General features: G+C 36.0%; 1 protein-coding gene across 1 annotated transcript in view; it reads left to right on the top strand.

The window, feature by feature from the left end:
* Positions 1-20138, top strand: part of dpydb (dihydropyrimidine dehydrogenase b) — a 291123-nt gene that overhangs the window by 226333 nt on the left and 44652 nt on the right. Inside the window, exons 17-18 of the mRNA XM_056474106.1 lie at positions 2438-2558; positions 10880-10999. Of these exons, the coding sequence (XP_056330081.1) occupies positions 2438-2558; positions 10880-10999 (241 nt within the window). The remainder of the gene's footprint in view (positions 1-2437; positions 2559-10879; positions 11000-20138) is intronic.

Here is a 20138-nt window from a genome sequence, read left to right on the forward strand (position 1 = left end):
GGTAATTAGGCAAGTTATTGTATACCAGTGGTTTGTTCTGTAGACTATCAAAAAATATATAGCTTAAAGGGGCTAATAATATTGTCCCTAAGATGTTTTTTAAGCAATTAAAAACTGCTTTTATTCTAGCCGAAAAAAAAACAAATAAGACTTTCTCCAGAAGAAGAAATATTATCAGACATACTGTGAAAATTTCCTTGCTCTGTTAAATATCATTTGGGAAATATTTAAAAAAGAAAAAGCCAAATTGAGATATTATTGCACAAATGTATGTTCAGCAGTGTTGGGGAAAGTTACTTTTGAAAGTAGTGCATTAAAATATTGAGTAACTCCCCCTAAAAAGTAACTAATTGCATAACTTGATTACTTTTTAAGGAAAGTAATGTGTTATATTACTTTTGAGTTACTTTTCCTTACCTGCCTGAGGAACTTGCAGGTATTTTTTCACCTTTTTTGTCGAGAAGCTCTGCATTTACCAACCACCTATAAAACCTGCACCTTTGATTTCCTTAAAATAATAAATTCTATAATAAATTATATTTTGAGAACTTTCTGAGCCCAGAGCTATACATGCTATTTATACGGATCAATGACAGCATGTAATGTGCTTGCTACTTTTATATGTTTTGTTATTATTAGTATTTTTATGTATTATTAGTTAAGTAAATTCACTGTCCATTGAGATAAAGATTGCAATAAAGCCTAAGAGTACAAATAATTTATTAAGGAAAAAACTGATTTTAAACCTTTTAAAATATTTAATAAAATGAACAGTAAGATGATTAAAAAATACCCAAATCAAAATAAATCTTTGAGCTTTATACATTGAATAAGTTGCTTCACGTGGCCTTAACAAATGTGTATATTGTTTCCCAAGAGAAAATATCGTACTTTATTACAAAACATAATCGCTTCTACAGTTACATTAGACAGTGGCTGCATCTCCTCCACAATAAAAGCAAAAACCATTTTTTGGTCTAGTCGATTTAATTGTTTTACCTAGAGAACATGAACTGATGTGGATCATAGCTGAAGGTGTAGTGCTTGCATCCGGTTTTGTTTTATTTTGTTTTGTTTTTTGATGTCGAGTTTCTTGCAGTTGTTAAGAGTTTTTACACATAATATACACTTAACAACAATCCACTTCTTTTCTTTGAGGAGTTCAATATAACAAGAATCCATAGCAAAAATGTAAGTCTCTGACCTGTCATTGTTTCTGTTTCTGAATGTCTGTAGTGATGGTGGGCGATTCGCAAATTAATCGTTTGTTTTTAACCGGAACTTCTTAGTTAGCCGGTCGAGTTGACCAGTTAAACGGAGCTGTTGTGAAACAGTTTGCGTCTTCAGTATGTACATACCAGATACTCCAGCCTGATCTCATGAGAAAATGTATTTTACGTTTTGTCAGTTTAGTGGCTAATTCAGTTCAGTCGTACGAAATTGTACAATTTTAAAAAGGAGGCGTGGCACCTAACCCCACCCCTAAACCCAAACATCATTGGGGGATGAGCAAATCGTACTATAATGTACGAATTAGATCAGACGAATTCATACGAATTAGCCACTAAATCAAAACGTAACAAATTGCCGTGAGATTGTGTTGGATACTCCCTCTGACTCAAAATAAACCTATTTCAGTCAGAAGAACAGTTAGTCAAATAGTAACTTCGATTAGTAGAACAGTACTCTGACCATTCTGCTGTGAAAAAAAGAGACCCGATAAAGATGTTACTCCCGTTATATTCTTTTAAAGTAACTCAAATAATATTACTTAATTTTAAAAGTACTTTGGAAAAGTAATATTATTACGTAACGTGCATTACTTATAACACGTTACCCCCCAACACTGATGTTCAGTGTGCTTTTTTTGGTTGTTGTTTCATGGCATTACAGTATATTTTTGTAGCATTCAGACCATTTAAAAAAAAATTATGAGATATATTTGTCGACTATAGAATCAAAATCCACTTAAGTTAGCAATATCACAAGCTCTTGATGATGTTTAAAGTTTTGATAAAAAGCAGTACTCATAAATTGTAATGTGTTGCATAACTTGTAAATTGTACCATTAATGCACCAAAGGTGATGACTCTTTGTTTTTGGTGTTAAAGCACATTTTGCTTTGCTTAATTGGATTTTTCTCAGTGTGAAAGGGCTGTAACCAATGTATGAATTTAAAAGCCCACCCCGCCCACCAAGAGGTGGAGAACTGCAGCTCATTTGTATTCAGAGACACAAGAACAGCATGTTTTTGCTTCCACCCAAAAAGGGCCTTTTACGTGCTATGTAATAAATGATCCGTGAGGTATTTTAGGCTGATGCATCACAGACGGATTCTGGAGACACCTGAGATTTGCACAAAGGGGCTCATTTAAATAGCAGTTTGTTTCCGTGCTCTAGAGAAGCCTGTAATGAGTGTTGATTTTTCTCTCTCTAGGACCCTGAGCTGGTGAGGAACATCTGTCGCTGGGTTAGAAAGGCCACCAGCATCCCCTTTTTCGCCAAACTCACACCCAATGTTACCAACATTGTTGACATCGCCACAGCTGCATATGAAGGTATGAACAACCCCACTTACACACTAACACAGTGCCACTATACACTATATTTATACACTATATATACTCTATAGTATATCATCATACCCCTTTGAAATAATGACTTTATTTGTCATACAAGTCTCTGCCTCAAGTCCTACACTGTTTTAGCCTCGCTGCAAACTCAGCACCATGGGAGGTAGGGCATTCTCTTTCCGTGCTCCCAAACTGTGGAATGCTCTTCCCACTAACATTAGGAATGCTAGTTCATTGGACGCTTTTAAAAAGCTATTTAAAACTCATCTTTTTAGGACTGTTTTTAATTTGCGATATCTTTTATTCTTACTGTGTTTTTTATTGTATTTTTTATTGTTTACTGTGCTTTGTTGTTTTTACTTTTTTTGTAAACGCTTTAGGTTTTGGAAAAGCGCGTTATAAATAAAATATATTATTATTATTATTATTATTATTATTATTATTATTATTATTATTATTATTATTATTATACAGACTGAAATCAAATCACATACCAAAAAAATTGTCCAGCCTTTGAAATGGTTGTGTAGCCTTCTCTTAACCTGTGCCTTTCTACAACACCCTGCAGTCTTATGAAATCAGGGTGTAATGCGAGTGAAGATTTAGACTTTCACAAGTTAAGGTGATTTTTGTATACACTGAAACACTACAATTTACATACAATTTACTGCTCGGTTTTAATTTTACTACAATTTTACATGAATATTATTTAACATTAAATTTAGTAGTGTTTAATTTCATTTTTAAACTTTAAAAGTTTGTTTAAAATCAACCCATATCAATTGTTTCCAAACATTTACCTTAAAAAAATCATAAATCCAATGAATCCTTTTTTTTCAGTGTAGGTGCTTTATGTGATGTTATATATTTGTTTTTGTTTTTTTTATGTAAAAGTATGTTCATTAGTATGTCATTAGTCTTGTCTTTTGTGTCTTGTGATACTTCTGAAATAATTCTAATATGATGACCTTCTGTTCAAAAAACTCTTAAAAGATTTCTTATTATTGTCAGTAGTTTAGTTTCCGTTACAGATGGGCACAAAAGTTTGCAAAAAAAAAAAAAAAGTAAATAAAATATCAAAATGCAGTGGTGGACGAAGTGGGCAAATTAGACACTTAAGTAAAAGTACAGATACCCTTATGAAATATTACTCCAGTAATAATTTGCTTAAGAAAAAAACAGTAAAAGTACTTATTTATTAATATTTTGCAAGATATCTTGCAAGATGGGCAGCACAGTGGTGCAGTGGGTAGCACAATTGCCAGCAAGAAGGCAGCTGGTTCGAGCCCTGGCTGGCTCAGTTGGCATTTCTGTGTGAAGCTTGCATGTTCTCCCTGTGTTCGTGTGGGTTTCCTCCGGGTGCTCCGGTTTCCCCCACAAGTCCAAAAACATGTGGTATAAGTGAATTGGGTAAGCTAAATTGTCCGTGGTGTATGTTGTGTGAATGAGTGTGTATGAATGAATGAATATTTTGCAAGATGATATATTTTAGCAAGAAAATGACCAAAACTTACCACAAAATAACCACACTGATGAGTCATGAAAATTGAAGTGAAAACATTTGAAACCATGCTGAATCCTATTTAAGGGTGCGTTGCGACATAACTCGTGGCTAAACTACACAGTAAGATGCATCATTTGGGAAAAGTCGCAGATTCATCATCTGAACCACGTTAGTTATATCGTTAAAATGTCCATAATGATGCTGTAAACGGGGTGAAGTAACAAGTTCTTTAGAGAAAAAACACTTTTTTTTGCAAAATATATTGTAAACACACAATTAAAAAAAAAAAAAAAAAATATATATATATATATATATATATATATATATATATATATATATATATATATATATATATATATATATATATATAGCTTTCGTCATGAGTAGGGCCAGACAGGATCTGCAGACATTTTTTGCTATTTCTGCGGAGAATTTTGTTAAAAATCTGCGTATTTATGGGGAATGATTTCTGGAGTATCGTAACTAAAAACTTAATATATAAAATAAAAAATAATACACTTTTAAGTTTTATTTAATGTTTACAATGCAAATCCAATTAGATCCACTTATTTGGTAAACAAAGCAAGTCTCTCATATAATATCTCTACTTAAAGACAGAACATATTACTTTACAAACTGTATTGTGAATAAATCATATGAACACTTTCATATTAGTCAATAATAGTACTGAAATTAATCTAAAAACTGAATAAATTTAAATGTATAAACATTTACGCAAGTAAGTAAAAATCAATGATGGGCTAAACATCTGTGGAAATCTGCGGAATTCAGCGCGTGCAGATTCCGTGTGGGCCTAGTCATGAGCCACGGCTGTTCAAAATGGCCTAAATGTTTTCAAAGTACACTACAAAGGGAACGCAATTGTCAATATGAAGATCACTAAAACTGAACTGTACAAATACTTTGAAAGCAAATTACACCTTAAGCCCTGCTCTCACTGTGAGATTTCAGCCACAATTCTGACGTCTGAGACATATTTGGGAAATCCTAAAAGATTTCTGAAATCCTAGGCTAAAATTGGTGATCTTTGATGATCTTTTGTTTGACATGTTCACAGACAGCCGCTTAGTGCCCGTTGCGATCAGATTTTTCCTCCAATGAAGTTCTGGCAGTGTCAGAAGATTTCAGACACTTTCCTGCAGTGTAACAGTTGCGATGAGTGTCAATCCAAAACCAATAGAAGCTCCGAATTTGATGACGCGATTCATGTGACAATTTAAATGACCGCGGGGAAATGTCAAAACTGTTTTTTTCTTGCTGGTTTTATTATTGAGGCTTGCTGTGTGCAAATTTGCCGCTACAGATTGTTTACATTTACATCATTTCAGAACGTGGGATAGTGAAAGTATCAAGGGTGGATGACGTCAAACTCTGGGGGCATTATCTTACAATGTGACATGGGAGCCATGTTTGTGCAGTCTAACATGCTGCAAACGTTCAGGATTATAAAAAGTGTAAAATGTTTAAATGTTAAAAGTTCAAATGTTAAATTGTTCTAAATGAATAGGGTAAAGGGGATAACTGGAAATAGAACACAACCAGGAACTATTTGAGCTACATTTCCAGAGGGCTAGTTGGAAATGTACAAGTTTGACACACAGTTTGCGAATGTTCATTGGAACCATCGATTTGGGAAATGCCAAATCACGAACTATGTTTGTAATGACGGAACTTACGACCCTAGTTGGCTCATGATGGTTTTCAGAAATGCACCCCAGATCAGTATAAAAAAAACGCTCTTGAAGTGAATCAGTTACTTCTGATTCTCTCTAAACAAATCAATTGAATCAGGGAATCTTTTACTGGAGACTCACTCTGCATGAATCAGTGAATAAATTACTGGAGACTTACTCTGAACATATCATTTGAATTAGTGAATCATTTGCTGGAGACTCACTCTGAATAGTTAATTTGAATCAGTGAATTGTTAATTAGTTCACAGAATTCAGTTCAATTCATAAATGTATTGTATGTAGTGCAATTGTGAACCTATTAAAAAGTTTAACTGATAAAATACAGCTTGTTCGCAAATTCAACAGCACTATAGCATCTCTCTAAACAAGTAACAATTTCCCCTTTCAAAAAAGCATAAGTCAGCTTTATTCAGGAACTGTGGTAAAGTAAATAGTACAATATATATCTTTAAAGTTAATGAAGTAATGAAGTGTTTCCTAAAATAAAAAATACATATTACAGATAGATGAAATATGTACTTAAATACAGTAATGAAATAAAAAATATGTATTTCCTTTCCACCTCTGGCAAAATGACAGCATTGCTATTTACCAATGTTATGTGGTGAAAGTGTCAGGCTTTTACCTCTCACTACGATGGGTGTTAGTAGGTTTACATGCATCGCAGCCATGTGTTTAATGTGTGCTATCCAAGATTTAATGGCAAGAACAGCCTCTTGGGAGAAGCAACATATGAGGTGTTTCTGGGAGGTTACACGATTTTGAAGAACAGATCGACCTTTTTTCAGTATTGTAATGCCTCTTAGTAACTGTTCCACCATAGCAGAAGGAGCCATTTTCTTAAATAAAAAAAACACAATAATATTTTTAAAAAAAAGATTACTTGACATTTAAGTACATCTGGTGACCAGTTCTGCAAAATATTCCTTTTCAAATTGACTAAAAAACACCTCATTCAACTGTAAAATCTGTTCTGCTACAGTTTTTTTTTTTGCGAAATTGATGTTTCTAATATCCATATTTTCTATTCAAAATTTCAATTTGCACAACTTGAAGAATAATAGAAATGTGTCTAGCTGCTTTCTGTAATCATGATACTTTTCTTAGATTATCCAAAAGAAAATATGTATCATAAAACACTGAATTGTTGACATTTTTGCAGATTAAAAAAAAAAGAAATATCACACAGACCTAAGTATTCAGACCCACTCATATATTTAACTAGGGTGCTGTCCATTTCTCCTGACCATCTTTGAGATGGTTCTACACCTTCATTTGAGTCCAGCTGTGTTTGATTTTACAGATTGGTCCTGTTTGGGAAAGCCACACACCTGTCTATATAAGACCTTACAGCTCACAATGCATGTCAGTGCAAATGAGAATCATGAGGCCAAAGGAACTGCCTGAACAGCTCAGAGACAGAGTTGTGGCAAGGCTCAGATCTGGCCAAGATTATAAAAAAATTCTGCTGGACTTAAGGTTCCTAAGGGCACAGTGCCCTGCATAATCCTTAAATGGAAGATGTTTGGGACTACAAGAGCACTTACTAGAGCTGGCAGTCTGGCCAAACTGAGCTATCAGGGCAGAAGAGCCTTGGTGAGAGAGGTAAAGAAGAGCCTAAAGGTCACCGTGACTGAGCTCAAGAGATGCAGTCGGGAGATGGGAGAAAGTTGTAGAAAGTCAACCTTCACTGCAGCCCTCCACCAGTCGGGGCTTTATGGCAGAGTGGCCTGACACATGAAAGCCCCCATGGAGTTTGCTAAAAAAACACCCGAAGGACTCCAGGATGGTGAGAAATAAGATTCTCTTGTCTGATGAGAACAAGATAGAACTTTTTAGCCTTAATTCTAAGCGGTATGTGAGGAGAAAGCCAGGAAGCACTCATTGACTGTTTACAATCAAGGGAAGGATGAATGCAGTCAAGTACATCGATATCCTGGACGAAAACCTTCTCCAGCACCTTCAGGACAGAGTCCTGAATTAAACCCAATTAAACATCTCTGGAGAGACCTAAAAATGGCTGTCCACCAACATTTACCATCCAACCTGACAGAACTGGAGAGACTCTGCAAGGAGGAATGGCATATGATCCACAAATGTACTGTCTGAATACTTAGGACCATGTGATATTTCAGTTTTAATTTTTTTTTAAATAAATCTGAAAAATTGTCAACAATTCTGTGTTTTTCTGTCAATATGAGGTGCTGTGTGTACAATGAGGAAAAATGGCTCCAATATAACAAAGTGTAAAATTTGTATAGCTCAATTGCACCGAAAGTTAAGAAAACATGCATATAAAAACACGAACAAAATTAAGAAAACAATAGTTTGACAATAGACATGCAAGCTAATATTCACAACTCATGAAAATGCAGAAATTATCTTAATCAGCGATTCCCAAATAACATTTTCACAAACATAACATCATAGTTATGACATTTAAAGATTTTGATTCCACAATTTATTTTAGTCCTCAAAATTAACGACCTGTGGTAAAAAGCATATTCAGAGTAAATGAAGACATCAAGTACTCTTTCTCAATACTCCCTTCTTACTCATGCCATTTATTACATGGCATTTAATCTCATTTAACCCTGTTCTTATTCATGTCCTTCACAACAGAAGACAGGGTGAAGGATAACCTTTAAATATAACCTTTTTAAGTAAGATTTTCTGTGTATTATGTTCGTTTTTTATATTACAAGCCTCCTCCTGATTTCATATATATGTACGGCGTCTTGCATTATAATGCAATTACTTATGTGTGTATTTTTGTTTATAATTATTAATTATATGAAGAGTTCAGATGCAAAAACCATGAAAAAAAACAAAGTGCCATCTGGAATTTTCCTCTACAATGAGCATTTTTTTTCAGCCTCTTATGTTTATGTTTAGATTTATATTAAAGGAATGAAAATAACCTATTCTTTGCCATAAAAGTGAAATTACTGAATCAAGACATCAAGAGCCTGATAAAACCTGAATCTCATGAGCCTGGTAAAAATGCTAATATTAGAAGAAAATAGAGTTTTTTCATCTGAACTCTTCATATCCAGACAAAAAACATGTACATAGTTAAAGAAAACATTATTATCCTACTTGTTAAATTGTTATTATTCTTTCAGATATTTCCCAAATGATGTTTAACAGAGCAAGGATATCTTTACAGTATTTCCAATTGTATTATTTTCTCGAGAAATCTTATTTCTTTTAGATTGAATGGAAAGCAGATTTGACATTTTTATATTATATATTAATAGTCAATTTAACTACAGAACAAACCACTGTTGTCCACTTTCCTTATTAACCGATCCTATCTAATCATCTTAATTAACCTAGTTAAGCCTTTAAGTGAAGGTTATGATTGACCACGGCTGGTCCTGCTTTAGCTAATGCATGATTCACTAATCGACTGATTCCTAACTCACTATAAATAAACAGTTTCTTTCCTCAGTTATCTTCATCTTGAAGAATCCCCCCTTCCACCTCTGCTCCTCCTCCCTTTTCCTTGATAGGGGGGCACGGCGGCCCAGTGGTTAGCACTGTTGCCTCATAGCAAGAATGTCACAGGTCCAAGTTTCTTAGGGTGCTTTCACATTAGTACTTTTGGACCGCACACAGGTTCGTTTGACGCCAAAGTACAGTACGTTTAGCTAGTGTGAACGCTGTCTTCTGAACTCGGGTGCGCACCTGTGAACCATACCCGAGTAAGCATGAAAGAAGTGGACTGGGGTACGGTTTGAGTGAACCCTGATATGATTCACTTCTGATAAGAATGCAATCGTACCAAATAGCAAAAGTGAACCGGCAGCTGTACAAAAAAAACCAAAACTGTAATAAAACCAAAAGATTCAGTAAAAGCAGAATGATCGTGATACATGCGTCTCCATTTTGGCTCTTTGCATTCATGGCAATCAGCTAGCAACAGCTGTACACAAAACAACAGCTTGATGATGCAAGCGTACCGGGGTTCAGAAGGAAAAAAGACGTTGTGAACACAAAACAGCAAGGGGGGAATAATGGAACTTGGGTTCGGACCAGGCATTCGGACCAAGTGTGAAAGCCCCCTTACAGGCCAGTCACCATTTCTGTGCGGAGTATACATGTGCTCACCGTCCTCACGTGGGTTTCTCCGGTTTCCTCCCACAGTCCAAAAACTTGCGACATAGGTGAATTGACCAAACCAATTAGCACCAATCAGCAGTATATCTCTCCATAGCAATCCCTAATTTGTCATTAGCCATAAATAAGCAGGGTAGTTCTCGAGACCTACCCGAGCTCAAACTCCCCTCCCACCCTGCAAAGGGGAGGGAGCTCCGGGCTTGAGGATCTTATGAGCTCAGGGCTCTCTCCCGGGACAGCATGCCTAACAAACTTTATAATCAATCACCAGCTTAGTGTGAACTCTTGAAATTGTACTTCAAGCTGAATACTAGTGTCTTGCAAAATAACTAATAAAATACTATGTACTGGCATCATGGCAAAGTAAACAGAAATTAGAAACTATAATAATTATTTTTAGAAATTAGTTATTAAATCTGTCTTGGAAAATAATGGTGAAAAAAATCTCTTTCACAGGAGAGCCAGTAATTTTGCTGCATTTCCACAAATAAAGTGCAACTTCTGTGTAATTTCATACATTTTGTTTACATGATAAATCACATTTGAAAAATTACATCTGAAATCATAAACCTAGTAATCTAGTTACTCATTGAATTTTTTTATTAAGCAACATTCCTCTCTAGTAAACTATTTATAAAATTGCATTACCAAGTACTGTGTACCAGTGCTTTTCACTTTGTATTCATAAACACATTTTTTACATTTTAAGATTGCACTTTTAGATTTGTTCACCCTCATCATTGGCGCACATTCACACAGTTTAGCATCAAAATCAATATCATTCATACAATTTGTAAAAGAAGCTCTGGTGAGGTTATGCCGTGTCTTTCTGACAGGATTAGCTACAGCACAGTATTTATATGTTGCTATATTTCAGGATCAGCATCACCCAGTAGTGTCATCCCATCCACACAGTGTGTGTGCTTTAGGCTTTTATACAAAGTTCTGGGTTTGTTTGTTTGTAGGAGGTGCGGATGGAGTCACAGCCACCAACACTGTATCTGGACTAATGGCCCTCAAAGCCGACGCTACACCCTGGCCTGGGATTGGCAGAGGCGCTAGAACTACATACGGCGGTGTTTCTGGTAAGTGCATGTGTGCATGTGTGCATGTGTGTGTGTGTGTGTGTGTGTGTGTGTGCGTGTGTGTGTGTGTGTGCATGCGTGTGTGTGTGGGTGTGTGTGTGTGCGTGTGTGTGTGCGTGTGAGAGAGAGAGAGAGAGAGAGAGAGAGAGATGTCTGGACTTGCTCTGGTCAGCTCTTGCCTGCACAGACAGATGGACTGGATCAGGTGTGAAAGCACTGGCCATGCTCTCTGCTCTCTAGAAAAAGAGCTTCAGTGTGGGAGGCTTATAGTCAAAAATGACATCAGCCCGACTTGAAGTACACTGCAAAAAAAATCATTCTGTCAGACAGTATTTTTAGGTTGTTTTACTAATAAATATATCTTGGTTAAGTATAGCTAGAACATGATGGATTTATTTATTTAAAAAGTGCAATTTCATGTTAAGATTTTTCATGTTTAATTTAATTTAATTTAATTTAATTTAATTTAATTTAATTTAATTTAATTTAATTTAATTTAATTTAATTTAATTTAATTTAATTTAATTTAATTTAATTTAATTTAATTTTAATAATTTTCATTTTGGCTTAGTCCCTTTATTAATCTGGGGTTGCCATAGCGGAATGAACTACCAACTTATCCAGCACATGTTTTACGCAGAGGATGCCCTTACAGCCACAACTCATTTCTGGGAAACATCTATACACACTCACCCACACTCATACACTACGGACAATTTAGCCTTTCCATTTCACCTGTACTGCATGTCTTTGGACTGTGGGGGAAACCGGAGCACCCGGCGGAAACCCACGCGATTGCAGGGAGAACATGCAAACTCCACATAGAAACGCCAACTGACCCAGCTGAGGCTCGAACCAGCAACCTTCTTGCTAAGGCGACAGCACTACCTACTGCGCCACTGCGTCACCTAATTTAATTAAATTTAATTTAATTTAAAAACCTATTTGTTCATACATTACTGGTTTCATACATAACTTTAAATTGTAACTTTTTTTAAGCAACGGTGCATTTAAAGTTGGACTTGCTTAAAAGACTTTTTTGTTATCCTAGGGGGAAAAAATGGTTATTTTGGTTAACAATCAGCTGTTCCTCCTTTTTTTTTTGGACATAATAAGGGGGACCTATAATTCAAACATCATCTTTATAAGCTGTTAAAACACAGTTGTGGGGCAACTGTGTGTGAATATAGCCAGCCTCTAATGGTAAAAATGTATTCTTTCTATCTTTATAATCAGACTTCATCTTCGTCTGCAGAAACACTTCGATTGACATTCTCACTTTAAACATGTCATCAGGGGGGGAAAGCCTCACCCATTGGTGATAACCTCTCCCTCATTTGCATAGACAGCCCTGAGTGAGAAGCAGTTTTTTTACAAAGATAACATTGGTCCTGTTTTGAATCTGCCACAATGCTGACACATAGATGTTTGTAGCTCAGCTTTCTTTTTAAAATCTCATTTTAATTTAAAGCAACAGTTACCAAAATGGTACAATTTGGATCAATGCCTGAAGGGGGCAGTTTGAAAGAGTTATAAAAAACTATTTGAGTGGAATTTTGAAGTGAAGCAGCTCATACACACTCTCTAGACATCAGAGAGTGATTTTTGCATCTTGACCCTCATTGACCCTATTTCTTTTGAGGCTGTTGGAATGCTTCAGATGTGTCGAACTTGATTGTTTTTGCAGTGCATTGCAATGCAGATGTGGACGATTTGATATAAACCAGTCTGGATCATGTCTCAACCATGCTCCTCGGGGACACAATGCAAAAATGTGTGTAACGTTATGCAGATGTTGAAACAATAAGCTATATTATATATATATATATATATATATATATATATATATATATATATATATATATATATATATATATATATACAAATTGTCTTCATTAGAGAGAAAGAACTTAAATGTCAATATGCATCTGTTCGCTCATTACCACTAATGAAGACAATCACTGCATCACACACATAAACAATTTTTACATGAGCTGTGTACAGTTGAGTGTGTGTTTGAGCTTCACCTTTCCTTTTTGCCTTCAGCTGAGCTGCCACAGTGTCTGCAGAGGCAAGGACAGGGTCAGAAACACTGCCTGCATTAAAAATTAATACTCGTACTATTGAGGCTCTATTTTATGCAAGCAAAACTGACTGACTGTCATATTTTTCACTTTTAAAGTCTTATGGGCCTTACTGTGCAGCTCTCTCGTGGGACCCAGCCTTGCAGCAGCGGTCTAAGACGCTGTCCGAGACCGAGCTATTGATCAGCAGGGGCCCTAAAGAGCCCGTGTGGCCCCACATATTTTATCTGCTCCCAGTACAGAAGCTCTCCTCAGACTTTTGTTTCAGAAGCCCATATCCAGAGCATATAAAACCAGGCGCAGAGCATCCAGGGGTGCATAAATGTCTGCCGCCTTGAGCTCTCGGTGGAGCTGGCTTGATTCTCTAATGTATTCAGTAATTTAATGTTTAACTCAGCAGCAGTGGCCAGGTTTAAGGTGCTTTGATTTATGTGGCAACTGGCATAAACTCTGAGTGTGGAAGAAATCAATCTTTTCTGTGACCTGTTTTTTTCTCAACTTTTTAATCAAATTTTCCACAATATATTCGCATTACTATAGAGACAGAGTGGTTATATAAAACATTTTTAACCCTTTGATGTGTACGATCCCACCGGTGTGATTACAACGTTCAAGTGCGTCACTTGATCAGCTGATAAATTAAAATCCACTTTCCCATGATGGCTGGTGCTGAGCCAGAGAAAGATGCGTGTGGCGCTTGTCATAAATCATAATTTATCAGTGTTTTCAAGCAAATAGCATTCATTTTACATTTCAGACATTAAATTATACATAAGTGCTAGCAATGCATAACATTTATGGCTTGTAAAATACACTGATGTCTATGGAGCTTTGTGCACATCAGATACTGTGTACACAGAACTGTGTAGCAAATTACAACATTTACTCTATTCTTCTTACAGTTACAGTAAACAGTACACTTAAGTCGAATGGTTCTCTTTGCTTTAACTGTTTATTCCATGCCAATGTGGGCCAGCACAGAAACGATTTCATTTTCCACTATGGTGCAGATAGCAGAGTTTTCTGGAATGTGATACAAATGCGTCAGTCGTTGTCTTGGTTGCACAAGTGTAATGTAAACAGCCATATGGGCAAGAGTTAGATGTTTCTGTATTGGGGACTTATTTTTTTCTGATGTTTACTTCATTCATGAATAAATAATAAATAAATAGCATGTTTTCACCTAGCCAGCTATGGAGAAACTGGCAGCCAGGGAACAGAGTTGCAACGTCATGTGCACACAAGCTCTAGCAGTCCAGCACTGTTCAGCACGTTTGACTAACCATGCCTAGAGTATTCTTAATGGCCCAAAATGGCTTGTTTCCACTAAGTTGTACAGTATGATATGCTTTTATGACCATTTCCACTGTCAAAAGGTACTAAAAAAGCGAACTGTACTGTACAACTTTTTGGGTACAACAAAAGGGTACCAAAAAGTGGAGCTAGACGCACAACTGAACACTAATGGTTTACAAAGAAGCGTCACTAGCATGTGCACAAACAAATCTTGTCGCCGTCTTGATAAACAGCCACAAAGCCAAGAAGAGCCATCTAAAAGCATGAGCAGTTTCACTTTCTCCAGAGAGCTCGTGTGATCGTTTATATTTGAAATAATGAACTTTTTGAGCTGATGATAATAATGTGCACGTGATTATTGAAGTACTTCTGACATCCGAGCCTTTCAGAAACTGACAAATGTGAAAGTGAAGCGCGAAAAAACAAAGGAGAAGCCCGAAAAAAACAAAGGAGCAAAGGATTCTTTCAGCAACCTAAAACATGAACATATTTCCAGGTTTAATTATTATCTTTGTCTTTTGGATGATACAAACTCAGAATGACAAGATGTTAACGCTAAATGTACTGGTGTAGAATAAAAATGACAGGTTAGTACTGACTGTGTATGTTTCGTATTGTTTATGAACCCAAATAAGGCCTAAATGTATGGTTTGTAAATATATATATTTTTTTGTACTTGATAACATTTCAGAGACTTTAAGGCTCTGTATGTTTTCATATATGTTTTATTTTTTTATTTTATATAATCACAGACGTTACATTACTATTTCACATTATCATTGATCTGCGGCTGAAAGCATATCCTGTTCACAGAAAGGTTAGTTATTAACATTTATACACAAGTAGCTTATTTATGTGTATAAAGCATCTGTTTTGTAAATGACATGTGAACGACCTGTATAGCTTTACTTTAACATTTCCAGACTGCAACTTTCTTTCGTACACCACATACCTTTGGTACCCTTTGGCAGTGGAGATACAAGCCTGATAAAGGTGACCCATACCTTACCGTACTGAACTGAACGTACCACTCAGTGGAAACAAGGCATTACTGCGCCATTCCAGGCTCAAGTGGAAACGCAACTGGAACCGTACCTTACTGTTTTTAGAACTGTTTGTCATGATAGTGAAAAAGTGGCTTTAATTTGATTTATTTTGCGAGAGGTTGATGAATTATCATGTTGCAAATCCAGCAGCTCTGATCTTTCCACTACACCACAGACTAACATGGCAGTGCCCATCACCCATCATAGATCAAATAATATGAGCACGTACCAAATAATAATCACATTAAATGATTTTTCCGGGGTCAGCGGAAGTATTTAAAACATACCTGTGAATGGGTTAACAGACAGGCTGTTCTGAGTATTTCAGAAACTATTTACTGATATTTTTATGCACAATATATTGTGAAATGTGATATTCCAGTTCTCAAATATGTGTAACAACATGTACACATATTGCGGACATCTAGTAGCTTCTAAAATTTCAATAGAAGCTTCAAATGTGAATATGACCAATTTTATTTGGTTCGGCCTTAATGAATGCTCAGAAAGACTGTCATGGTAATTCTAGTAGTTATAGAATTCTGGTAGTTCCAGTGTTAAGGCAATTCTGATTGCAAAACAGGGTCAATGCTGCTACTAACCTTTAGTTTACTTATGGTTTCATCATAGCGGATAGCCACCAAATGGCCTTTTCACAGCTCCAGGGTGTCATTTTTCAAAAACAACCCTGTTTAACCCTGGGCATAGGAACACTTGTTCCACACTTGTAATTTAGAAGTGGGGTTAGCTTTTTGAAACCACTTTTGCGCTATTAACTGCTTTGCGGTGCCAAACAAGTGCAGTGTAAGAATGTTATGGCTAAATATTTAACAACCGAGAGCCAATCACTCATATTCAATTGCTTTGGATAGTCATAATACATTGCATGCTGTATATAAAAAGCCATTTTAATGTCAAATTGTGACAAACCATGCATGGAAATTGGAATGAAGAAGAGCCTGCTGCTTATATTACCCTTATAGTAGTCTGTGTTAATTGTTTCAGCCTGGTTTCATGTATCATTTTATTTTTCGTGCCACTTTGTTTAAATAGAAAATGTATTTACACCCATTTCTGCACCCACTGGTGTGCTGGTTTGAAAAGATGTGTTATGGTGTATTGTTGGTGTGTTGCCATTTTCAGGCAATTGAAATAGGCAGCACCATTGACTTACTAAAAGCTTGTCTAAAGTAAGGGCTGCATGGTTTTAATTGTCATTTAAAGAGCAGGGTAACACGGTGGCTCAGTGGTTAGCACTGTTGCCTTACAGCAAGAAGGTCGCTGGTTTGAGACCCGGGTGGGTCAGTTGGCATTTCTGTGTGGAGTTTGCATGTTTTCCCGTGTTTGTGTGGGTTTCTTCCGGGAGCTCCGGTTTCCCCAACAGTCCAAGGACATGCCGTATAGGTGAATTGAATAAACTTAATTGGTAGTGTATGAGTGTTAATGAGTGTGTATGGATGTTTCCCAGTACTGGGTTGCAGCTGGAAGGGCATTCGCTGAGTAAAACATATGCTGGCTAAGATGGTGGTTCATTCCGCTGTGGCGACCCCAGATGAATAAAGGGACTAAGATGAAGGAAAATGAATGAATGAATGAATTTAAAGAGTTGACATTTAAAAAAATGTGTGTGCTCATTGGTTAATACACACAGGCATGTACAGCAGTACACAAATATCTTTATATATCAAAAAATTAAATAATTAAAATGAAAAAATATATATTGTTTACATAAGTATAAGATTTGCTACCTCCTTCTATGCCCTCTTCACCTCAGGGGGCTTTGGTGGAATCCGTTCACCTCCATTTCCCAAATTCACAGTCAAAAAGAAGAGGTGGAATGGAAGCGGCTCGTTCCGTAGATTGACTTTAACCACTTTCTCGCTAGTGTTCTTTTAAGTTTTTCCACTTATAAATTCTACCATGTAAATAGTGAATGGACCATGGTGTGCGTCAACTTACTCTTACAGGGTATGGGAGATTCCCTGTAACTCAGATGAGACTCATTGTTTTAATGCACATAATGCCTAGAACACACCAATAACTCATTATGAGAATAAAGACAATCCTTTTAGACCCTTTTACTCATTTATTTATCTATTTTTAAAATGCTGGTTGCTGGGGAATCCATAGTCGGAAAAAAATACTATGGAAGTCAATGGGTCCCAGGCACCAACATTTTTCAAAATATCTTCTTTTGTGTTCAACAGAAACACGAATATGTTTTGAGCAAGTAAAGGGTGAGTAAATGATGTCAGAATATTCCCTTTTGGAAGACCTATATCTTTAAAGACTAATGGTTGCGTTTGAGTGTAATGTGCTATAAACCAATCGGAGTCTCATCTACCATTTTCCTTAAAAGCCCATTGCATTTTGCCATGGTTGATTTGATATTTACAAGAGGTATATTTGTAAAATTTTTTTGGAATCCTTTCATTTCTAATATTTGGTATGTTTTGTGCTATTTTGTAATAAGCAGAGTTAAGCGTGTTGCACACCTGCCTAAAGGTGCATATTGCTATTATTGGTGCCAATGAAAAGTCCATTCAGGGAACAACTTGATAGATGGCATTAATTTTAAGATGCCTTATGTAAACATTTATTATTTATATTATTATTTATTTATAAACCTTATTACATATTTGGGGTTTAAAACAATGCAAGGTTAACTTGTCCAACTGTGAAAAGCACTCATGAGCAGTGTGTGTTTGAGCTGAACAGATTTCCTGAAGCAAAGTTTTTATTTGTACTTTTTAGGGGGATGAAATGAAGACCAAATATGGTTTGGAATCACCTAGAATTCATCATAAATTTTCCACGGTGGCATTTACAATACCTTGTGAAAGTTAGAGATCATAAACCTTCAATAGCTTCCCAAGATCTGTGCTTCACTGAGGCTCCATTATAAGTGCTTTCGCATTTTTCAGCTTAACGTTTTTAACTACACACACAAAAAATCTAATTTTATGACGCGACACTGGGTCAAGATGCAGAGAAGAGAGACAGCAAGCATTTCACCAAATTCAAAATGAGAAACATATTAAATGAAATAGGGTTTCATTTTCTATCCTCCAAAAAATGAAAAATTATTTCATTATTTATTTAACCTCATGTCATGCCAAATCCAAGACTTTCATTCATTTTCGACACACAAATGAAGATATTTTTAATTAAACCTGAGAGATTGATGTCCCTCCACTGGAAGTCCATTAGACTCACACTTTTAGCAGCTCAACCTTATGTGAGAGAAGAAAACTCACGTTTTAGCTTCAGTTTAAAATATTAAAATATACACTCCGGCCACTTTATTAGGTCCAACTGCGCATTAACACAAATTTCTACTCAGCCAATGACATAGCAGTAACTCAAAGTATTGAGGCATGTAGGCATGGTCAAGTCGATCTGCTGCAGTTCAAACTGAGCATCAGAATGGGAAGAAAGGTGATTTAAGTGACTTTAAATGTGGCAAGATTGTTTGTGCTATTTCAGATACTGCTGATCTACTGGGAATTTCATACACAACCATCTCTAGGGTTTACAGAGAATGGTCTAAAAAAGAGAAAATATCCAGTGAGTGGCAGTTCTGTGGGCGCAAATGCATTGTTGATGCTATAGGTCAGAGGAGAATGGCCAGACTGGTTCAAGCTTATAGAAAGGCAACTGTAACTCAAATAAGCACTCAAACACAACCATCAGCTGATCCCCCTAATCAAGGTGTCGAAGACTACTAGACACTACTAGATCAGCTGTGTTTGATTAGGGTTGGAGCAAAACTGTTCAGAGCTGTGGCCCTCCAGGAATTGAGTTTGAGACCTTTGCTTGCGATCATTAAAAACTTCCATCAATAAAGGATGAATTGTTAGGGTTAAGGACTGAAAGATTATTTATAGCAGTGGTTCCCAAAGTGGGGGTCGTGGGACAATGACAGTCCTTTGGTGATTTCCAAAAGTCAAATAAATTTTATGAAACTATTAGGATTGCCATATTTTATCCATAAACCACAGAAGATAGAAACAGTAGATAATAGTTACATAAAAAAACAACAACATGCAAATGAAAAGCCATCAGCCTTTCAATTATTTTTTTATAGGATTGCTGTGTTTACTTTAGATTAACAACACAGCAATAGTGTCAGATTCAGCAGATTGATTTTATATCACCAGGTTTAACTTTCTGACACCTTTATGGAGATCAAATACATTAAAAATAAATACAGGTCGCAACTGAACATTGAGGATAATCTCTGATTAGCAGTCTCCAAAATTAAACCAAGAATAGACTGGTGTTGAAAACATTGTGCCCACCAGTCTCTTTAGGTGAGGTTAATATTAAATTAAACTAATGAATAAAAGACTATAAAAATTATTGATTGTTAGACTGTTGCACTTTTGTGTGTTGTCAGTATGCTTTTGTCTATATAGGCCTATTGTTGTGCGCGCAATGTTTGTATATTTAAAACCATCTCTAAAAAAATTTGGGGGTCACGAGTCACTGGCATTGTTTTTTGGTGGGTCATGGGCTATAAAGTTTGGAAATGCCTGCTTTATAGAACCAAAAATAGTATTTCTATGACATTACTGTTTATGCATGTTATATTTGAAAAGCTGAAAGTAAATATGATCATCATATAAAGCAATCTTTATTCAGAGTACTTGGACTGAACCCCTCTATTCATGTGTAATACTTTTATGATCTTATTATAAAATCTTTGAAGCA

This window comes from Danio aesculapii, chromosome 2 (genome assembly GCF_903798145.1).
Source record: "Danio aesculapii chromosome 2, fDanAes4.1, whole genome shotgun sequence".
Taxonomy (NCBI): domain Eukaryota; kingdom Metazoa; phylum Chordata; class Actinopteri; order Cypriniformes; family Danionidae; genus Danio; species Danio aesculapii.